Source organism: Solenopsis invicta, chromosome 12 (genome assembly GCF_016802725.1).
Source record: "Solenopsis invicta isolate M01_SB chromosome 12, UNIL_Sinv_3.0, whole genome shotgun sequence".
Taxonomy (NCBI): Eukaryota; Metazoa; Arthropoda; class Insecta; order Hymenoptera; family Formicidae; genus Solenopsis; species Solenopsis invicta.
In genome coordinates, this window is record NC_052675.1 from 7,970,858 (window position 1) to 7,986,035 (window position 15,178).

At 43.8% G+C, this 15,178-nt stretch overlaps 1 protein-coding gene across 1 annotated transcript in view; it reads right to left on the reverse strand.

Annotated features, from left to right (window-relative positions):
- Nucleotides 1-5,095: 5,095 nt before the first annotated feature.
- The window catches only part of LOC120359210 (protein pangolin, isoforms A/H/I/S-like), a 63,441-nt gene continuing 53,358 nt past the window's right edge, over nucleotides 5,096-15,178 (reverse strand). Inside the window, exon 4 of the mRNA XM_039455985.1 lies at nucleotides 5,096-6,284. Within this exon, the coding sequence (XP_039311919.1) occupies nucleotides 6,174-6,284 (111 nt within the window). The 3' untranslated portion in view covers nucleotides 5,096-6,173. The remainder of the gene's footprint in view (nucleotides 6,285-15,178) is intronic.

The window sequence follows — 15,178 nt, forward strand, 5'->3', positions numbered from 1 at the left end:
CAGATTCGATAGAGATTTTATACCAATTAAGGATGCGGTGGAACAGGCATTCGATCTCATCAGAAATCGTGATGGAGAGATGTCAAAATATATGAGACGTTTGACATTTTTAATTAAGATAGCATGAAGAAAATGCAACAGGCTGTCGATTCATCTCTCCTCGAGCACAGCGTTCATCGCTCCACGCATACTGGCACGCACTTCCAATTTCTCGCGCATTCCTCTAGATAACGACGCGAGACCGCAAATTTATACGAAATCACTCTCCGTCTTTTCAATATCCTTTTCGATTGCGAAAGAAATATCTGAATATACGATTTCCGGTAGAAATCAGAGTTTGCCTGTTTCTGTAGTAGAAAATTAGAAAACCCATGCCCATCCGCTACGTGGCCTCCACGTAATAAAACGCGACATTCGTCTTGATTCTAAAATCTCTAATGACGGATGCGTACAACTCGTTAGATCAATCGCCCCGCCGACCATTTGCCGTTCGCTCTTTCCTCTATGCTCTCTTACTCACCGAGCATAATATTTATATCTGTAACGCTCTCCCTTTCTATCCACCGCAAAATACAAGTAGTTCCACACCGTTATCGCTACCGCCACCGCCACCGCCATCGTCATCACCACCACCACCACCACCATTACCACCATCATCATCATCCTCATCATCGTCACCGTCATCATCCGCTCAATCTATCTTGGTGACGATGAGCTGGTTCCTCCGAGCGGAGTCGTGTTGATGCTAAGCTAAGCGAAGGTTCGCTCTTTGATCTTCTGCTTCCTATATATAAACACGAGAGTGCGAGCGGGAAGAAACGTGCCTGCGTGCGCGCGTACATGTTAGGACAACGAGGAGGGAGGATGTGCGATGTACGTGCAATGCGTCGGGGAAGCGGAAAGAGAGAAAGAGCGCGAAGAGATGGCCTCCGTTACATCGTATCTTCTGCGTGGGGTCCGACTGTATTCCCCCACATCCATTATCAGCATACGTTACTTAGGAACACATCATACGAACGTGCTCCTGGCAGCCACCTCCTTGTGTCGTACTCCTCTTTCTGTCTCTCTCTCTCTCTCTTTCTCTTCGTATCTAGGACCGACCGGCTGTCGTAAACATCGCCCAACGTGGAAGCGTCATGCGCATGTAGCCGCTGCTCTTACTGGACGCTGATACCGTCAGTAAAGCAGACCCGTAGGGAAATGATAAATCGTTCGAAGAAGACATACCATCTAAGAGAATCTAGTCTATGCGCCGCGCGCATAAACTACGCTTCTCATCACGCTAAAAGCGTAGAGATGCTTTGTTACTCGCTGTCGAAGATTGCGTGGAATGTCGAATCACGAGATACGTTTTCAAATGAAAGAAAAAATGCGATTTTGCCAAACAATCTCACTCTTTACATTGTTATTGTACGCTATCGATAAAACTAGTAAAATACGATTATTGAGAGTTTGAAGACAGACGGTGGAAAATACAATGAATGGTTTCTAAACAAAAACCATCACAAAAAGCTGTGAACAATGGATCCCGAGAACGGAGTAGAATACAGCGCAGCGTTGTTTGGCGCGCACCGTTAATAAAGAGAAAAATAATAATGCGATAATGAAATGGCGTGGCGCCAGTTTATAGGACATTCGTGTACACGTGTGCACATTTACGTTTGCGATATACAATTTGAATTACAAATCTACTATCATGAAGTTTCCAAACAAGCGGATATATTTTTCACACATTTTTTTTCTTTTTCTTCCACAATTTATCAAAGAAATGATTTTATTATAGAATTAGAGAAAAAGTTATCGAAAAAGAGTGCCGACTATGCATCGTCTAGACGAAGAGAAAAACAGCGAGAAGATTTGCAATTGAGCGTAAAAAAAATAGATACGTGGCGATATTATCTAGCTGTGAGAGGTTTTTCGAACAGAAAAACAAATAAAGATGGATATAAAAGAAAGAGAAAGAACAACCGCTAAGAAAAAGCAACGCGACTTTGTCATCTCTGAATGTAACCGCAAACTCGTGTTGATGTCCTCTGTGTTATTTTGCATTCGAAAGAATTTCAGTAGAGTTCTTCCTCGCTTCATAGATAAGAAGCAAAAAGAGAAAAAGAGAGAGAAAGAGAGAGAGAGATGCAAAAGCAACGTTAAACTTTCGCATACTTTATTGCAACAATTCATCGAGTAAGTAAAATCTGTTCAAAGAAAATTGATTATTAAAACTTTCTCATGTCTTTATTTTGTATCTCGTATGTCCAATATTTAACTAAGAAAAAATGTTTATTTATATAAATTTAACTGTAGCACAGAGTGCTGGAAAGAGAGGAAGAAAGAGCAACATATATATGTCACAAAAATGTAAAATTAGAAATTTAAATTAAGAATTACGAGTATCGCTACGCCAAATGAGATTTTTGCGTGAATAATTGTATCACCTCACAGAATTAAGCCCTATCAGAATTATTTGTCCAATCGGATAATCTTCATGCGAGATAAGATCGAGGGAAAGAATAATGAAACAAAAAAAAAAGGGATAAAGCCAGACGTGAAGATCCGACTATACCGCCTGTCCGGGTTTTGCCCTGTGGCGCCGATTAGGCCGCAATTAGGTCGACATTGTTATGTTAATGGCGGCCGGCTAGAGGGGATAATATTAGGGTGAGCCGTGGGGAATGATGTTATAATATTTCAACACCAGTACCCCGGGGTCGACGGCGCTCAATTGATAAATCATTTCGTAAGTGGCGGGGTGCGATATTATATTCATATTCGACAGAGAAGAGGGCTAGTCATCTGACGAAACGAGTTGATCGGACACCCCAATTCTATTTATCGGGGCGCCCATTCACGGATCATAGATCATGGATCGTCGCGGATAATCGCAATGTGTAGCTACCGACGAATGGGCCAACATTGACACACAATGATTTCCGCCCTAACTCCGTTGTGACTACTCTCTCTCTCTCTCTTTCTCTTTGACCCGGTCGAGATCAAGTGGAAGTCAATGATTTAGGGTGCGAGCAGCCCGCCAACGCGTAATTCGTGATAGCTCTGTGTAAACATGAAAAGCGGAAGTTGTCTACAAGGGGTCACTTCTCCGTATCATCTTATCTAACATATCCATCTTTCGACAAATAAGGGAAAATAGCCGAAACGAAAGGATCGATCAAACTCTTTTTAATACGCGCGTATATTAGAATATCGAACTTGTGGCAAGCACATTATATTCTTATAAACAAAAGAATTTGGCATTTGGATGAAAAAAATATATACGATGTCTAAGTTTGATTAATAAAAACATAATGTCATGATCAAAATTGAAAAAAGATGCAAGGCTTCAATCAATTCTATTAATTATCGTTTTTTGTATCTTCGTAATGACAGCTGTCTTGTAAGCGGTTTATCGACGTGCCGATTGTTGTAAGACCAAGTATCATGCTACATTCAGAGAAGCATATTCTACACGGTGTATAACAGGTGGAACAATCCATTTGAAGCCAGCGCACGTGACTATTTCGGCGTTAAACGAGACACAGGTATGGTAGCTGCGTGACGATTCACCCCCGCGCGCGTGCAATAGTGGTTTATATTGCGGCTAGAACATAAGCGGGAGGTGGGGGGAGCGCGATAGACAACCGCATGCAATTGATGGGGTGCAAACAGGGTCGACCGCGCCCGACAAGCCTCTCTCTCCTCTATAACGGCTATATTACGCGGACGTTATATTTATTTAATACATGGGGTGGGTCCGCGTGCAGCGCGCAGTCGAGTATTATACGAGTTATTATTTCTGCTTGTGGCTTAGGAAAGCGCCCTCCCTCTCTCCATCGACCATCGACGAATCGCAGTTCTATTGTGCCCGTTTAAACGACTATTGGGGTGAACATGATACTTCTCACAGTCGGTTGGATACGAGGGAAGAATGATTTAGTCAGATTAGGACGGACAGTCCCCGCTAATGCTCACGGCACCACCGTGAAAATCCGTGCGGACGATGAATGAGCGGAAACGATGAATGCGGGTGGGAATCGTGCAAGTAAACGGATTCAATAAGTAAAATGGTGGGGTAAACTGATACGAATGGTAGATAACATCGGATAAATGAACAAAAAATAAGCGAATATATATACTGAAATATGTATTATATATATATATTAATAATGTGCGTGTGTGTGGTGTACACATACACACACAAATATCTCCGAAGATAAAAACATAAAATTTTTTTTTCCAAGTTTGACGGGAATTTCATTTTAGATCTTAAAAAAGCATTGATGATACTCGGCTATAAAATAACCAGTGGCGCGGACCAGCGGTTGGAATGCACTGCGAAGTGGATAGAAGCTCGTAACTGCAGTAGAGATTGCACTTAGAGGCTCTTACACGCAGGCCGATGGAGAAAACCGCGCTCGGCACTCGACCACCCACATGGCCGGACGTTACGCGTCGGTTTAGGCAATGTCGATTGATTTTGTAGGGTCGGACGCGATACTTCTCACAGCCCACGAGGATCGTCAGATTAGACTAATGCACCCTTCCCATCGGGAGTGCATGTGTTTCGCCAGCTCTAGTGGCCTCTCGTTCTATTATGACCCGGCGAACCGATGCCAGGGTTAAGTAAGAGTCCATCGACTCTTGGACAAAGCCCCCGACCGCATTACAACCGAGAAGCGCTTCGCGTACGTATACTTTTAATCCTCTAACTACATACGTGGGTCTACACCGTTTCAGAGTAAAATGTAACTGTGAAACAGTCAGATCTGTTTATTTGCCACCCCTTTAAAAAAAGTAGATAAGACAAAGAACTCTTCGATGCTCCAAAGCCGAAAGAATAATGTATTACCGAATGACGCGTATGTAAAGTCTCGCATGGACGTGTTAAATCTATATGCGACTTTTTTCTGTAGCAACTTTACTGATTATTTATGAAAAAAATGTTTTTGGTCAAAGACAATCAATCAAATATAATAAAATCTGTTCACATGTAGTTCACGTAGCAGCAAATTGACAGAAACAGAACAGCTCTACACACAGCAATTTAATGCAAATTGGCAACAGAAATCAAGCAGAATCTGTTGTCAATCTGCTACTAAGTTAATTTGGGTTTAGGTTTAGGTTTAGGTTATGTTTAGGCAGGCTCTGACGGAAGAACACAAGTTTAATGCGGACATAGCTGCTACTAATCTGGCATACTACGGACATTTCGCTGACAAAGAGATAAATAACATAAGAAAGCTGACAATAACACGCATTTATTTTATGTATGAAAATTTTTTGCGAATTACTGCTGCTGTCTATTCTATTACCGTAATGAAACAGAATCATCAATACTGTGCTGTGCAACTATATCTTATAGATCTCTCAGCCACATTATTTATTCTGCAGATTACATTAGAGAGATAACAATAATCCTTTTAGTTGAGGCAACCATATATGAAAATATTCTAACTGAATGCTATTTATTATGAGAACTATATGAGAGCTTGTAAGAACCGCATATCTAAAACAACTGAATGCAATATCAGTGTAATTTAAATTTACATACATTCCTTTTTGAAACATAGAGAATATTGTTATGACAAACATAGCAATTTTTTTCGTGTACTTTTTTCATAATTAATAATATTTAACCCTTTAAATACGATGAGTGACCATAGTCACCCGCTATTTTGCAAACAGCATGACGCGATCCGTACCATGTGCCCTATCCGTGTTTCAAATATTATACAGTACAGAGTAATATTATTAAATATTATTGTTCAATGTTATTCAAAAAGCATCGTCAAAGCAACTTTTAGGAGTAAGATGTAAATCCGACCGCTGACAATTGTCCGCGTGCAATGTACACATTTTTGGCGCGGCATCTCGTACAGCGGGTGCGTCTTGGCGGAGAAGACGCTCTTAACGAAAAAGTTAACAATGTTTAAAAAAAATGCTAAATCAAAAATTAAAAATTGGATCAAAAAAGCGGAAAAATGTTTTCGGTCCAATTACAGTTCCAGTCCATTAGCTTGCACAATATTTCAATTTCGGTTTTAGTCCGACTAAAATAACGGTCTGATTATCGGTTTCAGTTTCGATCCGGTCCGATTCTAAGAAGACTACTACAACATTTATCATACGACAAATTTTTCAAGCATGTTACTTGGCTGCAGGACAGATAAGTTATCGAGTCCCTAAAAATCTTCTATACAGCCAATCAGCACGCTTGAAAAATTCATCGTACGTACGTATACATACGTCGTACTTGCGTCAAAATGGGTATTGCTAAAGATGATCGAGCTTACCTGAAACAGAAAACGAGAAGAAAGATTAGTAAAACGGAAAATAAAATAATCGCAGGAATGAAAAATGAAATTAAGCACGAACAATAGTGCCGTGTTTAATCACTGATGGAAAATATGATTAATCGTGTGTGTATTTTTTTCTCAAATTTGTGTCTTGCGTTACCTTGAAACTAGATAATTTAAATTAAACACATTTCATATTCACAGAATAAATATATGTACTTTATTTCTATACATCACGTATCTTACATAATTTTTTTAATTATAAAATTGTATGACAGAAGATTGTATTAAGAAAAAAATAGACTACTAGATCAGTAATAAAATTAATAATTCATAAAATTTAAACGAGGTTCGCATAAACTATTTATTCATATGTCGTATGTATAAAATGTCCCGATTGAAGCAATTGGGAGTGCGCGAGACGCGTCATATTTTATCGCGGTCATTACAGAGGGTGCCGCCGCTCCTCCTTCCCTTCCGCTCGCATTCATGAACTAACGCTGGGGCGTCCCTTCGAAACGCGAGGCACAACGTGGCGAGAGAGAAAGAGAGAGAGAGAGAGAGAGAGAGAGGAGGGAGGGAGAGAGAGGAGACGCAGGAATTCATTACACGATATAATAAAACGCGCCAAAACGCCAGTTAGCCTCGATAAAAGTCAATGGCGTAGAATAGCGCGATATCGGCAGGCTAGGGATTTTTATAACGAGGCGATTCACTACCGTAGGAATCCGTTTATCGGCACTCGAAAAATTATGCGATCAGCTATTAAACTCAGCGCAACGAAGCGCGTTATATCGTCCAATGCTAATTAACGACGCGAAATTGATTTCGCCGTGATTCGAGCGTGATTCTAGAGGAGACGATCATCAGAGTAGTATCCGCGTTCGCGTTCGCCGACGCTGCAGATAAAAATTCATGGATATTTCGGTGAAGCGACGAGCGAACACGCGCGCGCGCGCGCGCGCGCGCCAAATGGTGTCGCTGATCGAATCGTTAATCAGCGCCGACGTCCTTTCGCGGAAACGCGCGGCCGGCGTAACGATTTAACGCGATTGCCGTTCGTTACATCGCGCGCAGCTGGCGACAAAAAATCACGCCGCACGCAGCTAGCGCGAAAGAGCGCAAATACTTTTCCGCTTCGTCTCGCGATTCGTACAGTGGGCGGCAATTAACCTTAGGAATATAAGTGCGTATACCTTAATTTACAGTCGGAATTGATCCTGGCGCGCAGGAAGTTTAATTTCCGGTCGATTTTTGTTCTCCAACGGTGTTCTTCAAGCCAGTGAGTAATTAATCCATTTGATGAATAACATTTCCAACTAAACGAGAATTTCTTCGGCGTATTACGGCGGCGCGGCGCGACGCGGCGTATAGTATCCAAGATATTAGTGTATCGCGATCCACTTATTATTATAGTTGCCACTGCGCTATTTGTCGACGTGAATAACTCAAAGATATTATCCATCGTCTTTCTTCAATTAACAAGTCAACTGCTTCGTTCTAATTTTATCGAATAACACCATGGTCTGTTATACAACTATAAGGAAACCGAAAATCCGTTAACGCGCCAATATTCGATGAAAACTGAGTTATCGTCACAAAGGAGACACGAACGCGGCACTTGGGCGTCCAATAAGTATGTCGTAGCCGACGCTTTCTGCGCCCGTTTGCGGCCGATATATATAGGGCGCAACATGAACTAACGCAATAACGACAGCGAAAGCGACTAAAGCGCGGCAGAAGCTCCATAATTACGGAGCACGGCAATCAAATTGGGAACACGCGTAAAGAGAAATGCGCGAAAGCGAGAGACGGGGAAGATAATTGCTCTCGTGGCAGAGCGTCGACCGGTGCAACGGTTGATAAGGGTAACCGCTTATCGTGGATTTCTCCCGTTTAAAGGTGTTTGACAAAGGAGAGAATGAGATGTGGAGAGAAAAAAACCCCGGTAGCTGAAGAAAAAGAGAGAGATAGATATCAGAATCTAGGTGGAACAACGTGAATGTATATTGTTCATAAATTAAGTATATAAAACCGTCGCGGTGTCGGCCTCTTTGATGCCAGATAGGCGGCAAACGCGTTTCCTCTATTTACAAGGCATGCCTGCCAGCTCGCGATGATGGAGGGAGAAAGAGAGAGAGAGAGAGACAGACAGAGTAAGCGGTCGTGTTGAGAGGTGAGGGCACGCGATAAGGTGCACTGATTAAGCATTAAGAATTAACACAAGCCTGCGCATACATTTCTCTCCGCTCTACGCTGTGTTCAGAGTTCACTCCGATTGGGGTATTCTCTCGCACGTATTCCTCAATACTTGATTTACTAAGTATTTGCTATCATGGACTGGTAAATCTTCAGAATAATTACGAATTTTTCAAATATATATTATAATATATCGAATCGAAATATCGACGTTATCATATTCGTTCTACACCAAACTACTACGAGTTTGTTGTAAACTATACCGGTACAACAACTTGCTGGAAAACATATAAGGAATTTCCCTGGTGCGGTCGACTTTATAAGGCACCTAAGTTACATTGCTGCTGTTGCTTCGCTAAAAGATTTATGCTTCTTGCATATATAATATTTGCGTTCACGCAGCATGCCCAATACGGTAGCGACGGTGACGGCAATGGTCTCCATATATCGGATAACGTGACGCTGCTATCGTTATCGTTCCCGAGATTTAAAACGTGTATCTTTTTTCGCTGGATAATCGATATGTCTAAAATCGTGTGGGCGGCGGCGAGTTACATAAATGATACTGTAATAAGCGTTTCAGGGTATGTCCGACGCTTATGTCAGATCCGCGACCGATAAGCACGTGCGCTTCCCGAGCGAGCTCACGTGAATCTAAGAATGCACGATATATGTGAGAGATGCAGTAAGAATTTTACCAAGGTTATAAGAAAGATCGCGAAAATTTCAGTATGTGTTGCACACGCATGTGAAATGAGGTATTACCTGCGAGAAAATTCAAATACAAAAAGTAATATTTAAATGTATATTTGTTAAATATTTAAGCAGGACTAATAAACTAAATAACACTAATAAACGCGATGATTTTTTCATTTGTGACTCGAAGAATACTGCGTAACGTCCCGTAAATATCTTGTTAATCCCGCACCATGTCGATTCGTAAAGAACGTTGCGTCAGCAAGAACCCTTAAAATTACCGACGATCTTCAATCGTGATGCGTTTAGTCGTCACTGACGATAGACGATAGGCAATTTTTTCTTACGCGTTGCGCATCGATAATCCGCCCTCTTGATACAGGGCGTCGCGAATATAAGGGCGCGTCTATATACCGAAAGAGCGGCAATTTGGCTCGACGACTGCCGCCAATTATCGACGAAGACCACGACGACAACGATGACGACGGCGGCAGTGGCAGCAGCAGCAGCAGCGGCGGCGACGACAGCAGCCACGTGGAATCTCGATCGTTAGGGCTGTTAACGAGTTCGTGCTGGCACGTGACACGAGTAGCCTCGTGGTCTCGAGATCTCTCCGCCACGGTGCCACGCGACGACGGCGATGCTCTTTACTTCGAGAGAAGAGCAACGTCGCGTTGCCGCAGTGAGAACCACTGGTTGGCACGTCCGGTGGGGACCGGCTCTCTCGGCGTAGGGACGAAGGAGAGACGGTAAAGGTGGTGAAGGTGTGGAGGACGGAGAAGAAGGCAGCAGAGACTGAGAAGGACGGAAGATCGGGGGAAAGGCAGCGGGAGAGAAACGACGCAGGACTGTGTTTGAATTTCTATGAGCCCGTTGCTTGTTTGAACGAATTGTGTGAAAATTCGACAATATTTTTCTATTTACGGGATGACTTGGAAGTGGAAGGCGCGATTCCTCATGAATGATCATACGGCAATCGTTTCCCTAACGTGTATGCGATAATGGAAATCTTTGAGATGAAATCAGTATAATTTGAATTTGATTTTTGATACTGCAGATGAAAAGAATTACGTCAATCTCAAATGTAAAAAGCCTTTTTAACTCTATCGATATAAATTCAATACAATTTCAATGAGTCGATTCCGATATTATTATTGGAATCACGACTCATTGAAATTATATTATCAATTAAAAATGTAATATTTAACATTTAAGAGAATTAAGAGAACAAAGGATTTTTGTCACATGTCAATTCTACAATTCTACAATTCGAGAATGAAAGTGACTGATGTAGAGTCAAGTGTTTTTTTTTATTCCTCGCCTCAGCTCTTATTTTCTCTTTCGGAGTATAATGAATGTACGCCGTATTCCGGAGCAAAAATCTCCGGGAGCGGTTCTCATAAATGGATACGCGAATCTCGTGAAATAATTCAGCGAGACTAACGCGACTTCTCATTAATCTTCTCTCGCGAGATCCATTCCCCTCGCGTCGAATCGGCCAGCACGGTCGCGCACATGCACCATACACACTTGGTCGTCCCTGAACACGAAGCGCAGCGTGCGTAGGGCAGCCGAAGAAAGAGATGCGAAGCGTGCATCGCGCCGATGGATCGAGGATCGAGGATCGAGGAGACGAAGCAGCAGACAAAGAGGGAACGCCACGGCAAGAAGGGAGACAGCGTATAGTAGTAGACAAGGCTGATAGATCATGTCGTGAGGGTCGGTGGAGGGCGTCCAAGCAACCGCGTCGGTAACGAGGAACGGCAGCGTCGTCGGCGGCAACAGAGGCGACACCCACTATACTCACACAGCCATACAGATATATGTATGTACATATATGCAGATGTACAATTTCCCTCTCTTTCCTTACGTCTCTTTCTCGGTCGTTATCCCTCTCTCTCTCTTTCGGTCCTGACCATCCTCCTCAAGCGGCCTCTCTAACCATATTTCTCTGTACGTTATTCTCCTCTTCGGCGCCATCTCTCTCCTTTTCTCCCATTCCTCCTCTATCCTCTCCTCTCCTGTCCTTTCCTCTCTTCCGCCGATCTCTCTTCACGTCTCCCTATCTCTCGCGTACTCCTCTCTCGGTTACAATGTTGCCGCGTCGGGTGCGCGCGGCATCATCGCTGGCTGCGTTCGTTCTCCGAGGCTTTGCACGGCAGGCGCAGGGACGTATTATGCGAACGTGTGCAACCCGTTATGCGCTTCGCGGATCCGTCCACCGCCGCTTCTCTCTCCCTCCCTCCCTCCCTCCCGCCTTCCCTCGATTCGCGACGCGAGCGCGCGCCTAATTCAATTCGCTCAGTCGGGCAGATAGATGTGCGCCACTTCCATCTCTCCCTATCGAAACTGACGATCACTTCGTAAAATCCGATTGCAATGGACATTAGAGGATACTCGTACGGAAATCGCGTCATTCGATTTTCAAACGCGCATTCTGCTTTAAGGAAACAAATGGAAAACGAGCCGATGAAAACGTCGTTACCGATGTGTAATGCTAGTTTGCTAACTAATCACCAAATGCAAATGCGTCACGTTGCAACAAGAAGCGCTTGTAATGCATTGAGTAATTGCCAAATAGTTATACATCGTGTCTGCATCATCTTAAATATCTCGCGGTTGTGTATAGAGAGTTAGATGTATGTGTGCTTCCACTTCGTAAGTTTGTTGGAACGCGAAACCACATTATTCGGCTCGATAAATAAATCCGAGGTTTATTTGAGCTCGTCTGGTCGACGATAAAGCAAAGGAAACGCAATAATTCGTCACATGTATCTCGCATCCTATTTTTAATCGTCGATATTAGACGCGTCACACGTTGCATAGTGTCACATTTATTTTATATTTCACAAGGAATCGTTCTACGTGGAATGTATAAAATCGATTTGGCGAGAACGTAATGCGCGGTTCTTTGCACGTACGACGACGCTAGATCGGATTCTCGTTGGATTCAAGTGGGTCGTGCTAGAGCTTCATCGGCGCTGCAGTGCTTCGCGTAATCGCGAGACGCCTCGCTGCGCTGCCGAGAGAGAGGCGAGCAGCCGAGACGAGACGAGACGAGACGAGACGAAACGAAACGAGACGAGACGAAGGGAAGAAAAGGGAGAAAGGGAAGGGAAGGGAAGGAAGGTGAGGTGTGGTGAGGTGAGGTGAGGTGAGGTGAGGTGAGGTGAGGTGAGGTGAGGTGAGGTGAGGCAAGGTGAGGTGAGGTAAGGTAAGGTAAGGTGACGTGAGGTAAAGGGAGGTGAGATGGGGTGAGGGAAGGAAAGATGGGATGAGGTTAGGTGAGGTGAGGTGAGGTGAGGTGAGGTGAGGCGAGACGAGGCGTGGGCGCGCAAAATTGGGAGAATACCACGACGCGCGGCGCAACGCGGCTCGTCCTGCGCGGAGAGACGAACGCAGAAAAGGTGGTCCGCGTGCGCGAGCTTCGTGTCGATGCAGCTTTCATGGCGAAGCCATCGTTGATAGATCAGATGACCAGCAGCTTTAGTCTGTTTTATATATATATATATACACAAAATATATATAGTTTAGAGACTCCTTCGTTTTCTTTAAATTACAAAGACAGGTTCTATGCACAAGATTGAAAACTTTAAAAATGTATGGCGTCTACAATTTGTACAAAAATAAGCTCAACCTCAGTCTTCACGGAATGAGTCTAACTACTGACAATGAGAGAAAGTGCGCCATGGCACCTCACTCTTGTGACACAAGCAGTCATACCTCTCCTTTTCTTATACACATCCCTGACCGCGAAAATTTCTCATGTGGATTGAAAATGGTACTATTTCTGCGCAGCTATAGATATGACACGGTACGAACGAGTGCTTTTCCACGCTACTGGATGATGGATGAGTGCGTACACGCCGCCGTCGTTAGATAAGGAGCTACGAGTGATTGCGATACGCGGTTCTACTTTACTAAGAGTGTGCACGCGGCAATTGCCGCGCGGCGCAGTTGCCGCGGCAACGAAAGCAGTTTTACCTCCTTTTCTTCCTCCTCTTCATCTTCTTCCTCCTTTTCATCTTCCGTCTCCCAACGCGGTGTTGTTACCACTTATCGCAAAAACTGATCCAACTCGCGGGTTGCAGCCACGCGAGTCGCTTTGCGGAATATACTATGAGGCGGCGTCGGCGGCGGCGGCGGCGGTCGCCTTTTAAAGAACACGCGAATATTCGAATGAGAGAAACTTATAATCGTTATAAGTTTTTGAAATGTATCAAATAAATACTTTTGTTTTAGATACATTTTCATGTCTGCGTCGCTTGGAGAATGAATTTTATAATCTGACGCAGTAGAAACTTATTCTCTTTAAATTTATGACAACCTCTTAAGTAAGAGTAATTAATTTTCATAGTATTCAGGAGACGGAAGTTGATTTTGAGAAGGCATCGCTCCAAAGCACTAGAGACATCGTACGTTCATTTTAGCGACCGGTGGATCTGGCTTGGGGAAACGAACGGAGGTCCGATTACGATCGGATTCGGGGAAAGAGCGTCGTGAAACTGGCTCGGTACGGATCCGGGCACAACCCGTGTGTGTGGACGCAGGAAATACAATATTTATGTTGATGCTGCGCACGTCGGGCTCGGTATTTAAGTTGTGTAAATCCAATATAAACGCCAAACCTGTAATAAATAACTTCTCGGCTAGCCGAGGGGAAAAATTCGGGGATGAAGAAGAGGCGAGAGAAAGAGGAGACGCGCGTCAAAGTGTAAGGAGGAAGAACAGATTCTACAATGAGAAAAGAAGAGAGAGTGAAGGAGAGAAAAGGACAGGGATACAGCGAGGCGATGGGAAGAGGTTATATTATACCTGCCTTGAGGCTTTCAGCCTTCGCCTTCGAGAACAAGATGAGAAAGTACGGACCTCGCTCGGTCTCGCTCTTCCACACGTTTCGTGTGGACAAGGACAATGGTGGGCATGGAGAGGAGAAGTAGGAGGAACGTCGAGGTATCCTCCGAAAAGGGGCGGAGGAGTTTTGACCCTGCGCTAACGGGACCCCTCCTCGCTTCTTTCTCGCTCGTAACGCGAATCCCTCGACCCTCGGACCAAATAATAGTCCTCGGAGTCGACTCGATGCCCACATGGAAACGAGGAGACATCTACGCTCGCCTTGAAAGCGAGTGAGTGAGTGAATGTGTGTAGGGGGAAGAAGGACTACTAGAAGCTCTTCGTCACTCTCTCTCTCTCTTTCTCTCTTCTTTTCGCCAGCTTCTCAGCTTCTCCTCGCTCACTCCCTTCCTTCTTAGCCAGTTAAATTTCCGTGTTACGCAAGGAGAAATCGCAAGACAGGTGCATAGACAAGGTCAGCGACGAACAAGGGGGTCTCGGGAAATCAAACAAATTTAAGTTGGCATGGTGAACATCCGCAACTGATAAGAGTAGGCTCATCAAAATTTTTTTCCTTTTCCAAAAGAAATGGATTAGTTAAGCTATAAGGAAATGTAATTCTCATAATTATAGAAACATTTAATAAAAGATTTCTATATCACGTGATGGTTGGTGTGTATGCATATATGCGCGCCTGCATGCGTGTGTATGCATACGTGCGCGTATGTGTATGCACGTACTATCAATAAATGAAATGCATATCGTATTACGTATTTTGTGTAAAATTGCGAGTCATATACGTGTCATCGAAACTCGTAGTAGTCAAATTCACATTTAAACAAATGCATTTATTTGTTACCTATAACAAACAATTTTAGGTCAACAATCCTCAGAATGAAAAAAGAACCAAGATTTTGCATTCGGAAGAATTGTCGTATAGAAAGCAGCGCATGTCAGGGCTCCTCTTTGGCGCAATGATCGCGAATTCTAGACATCATTGTCAGTCGAGGTCGAGCATGGAGAGCGAAAGATTGCGAGAAGCGGGGTGTGGCGTGCAAAGCGCAATTACGTGAAAGTGTATGCCCTCGGTACCGATGAAAACGAGCTGTCGCGCGCGTCCGAGATCGTCTACCCCTACGGAATACGACTATACATTCCCCGGG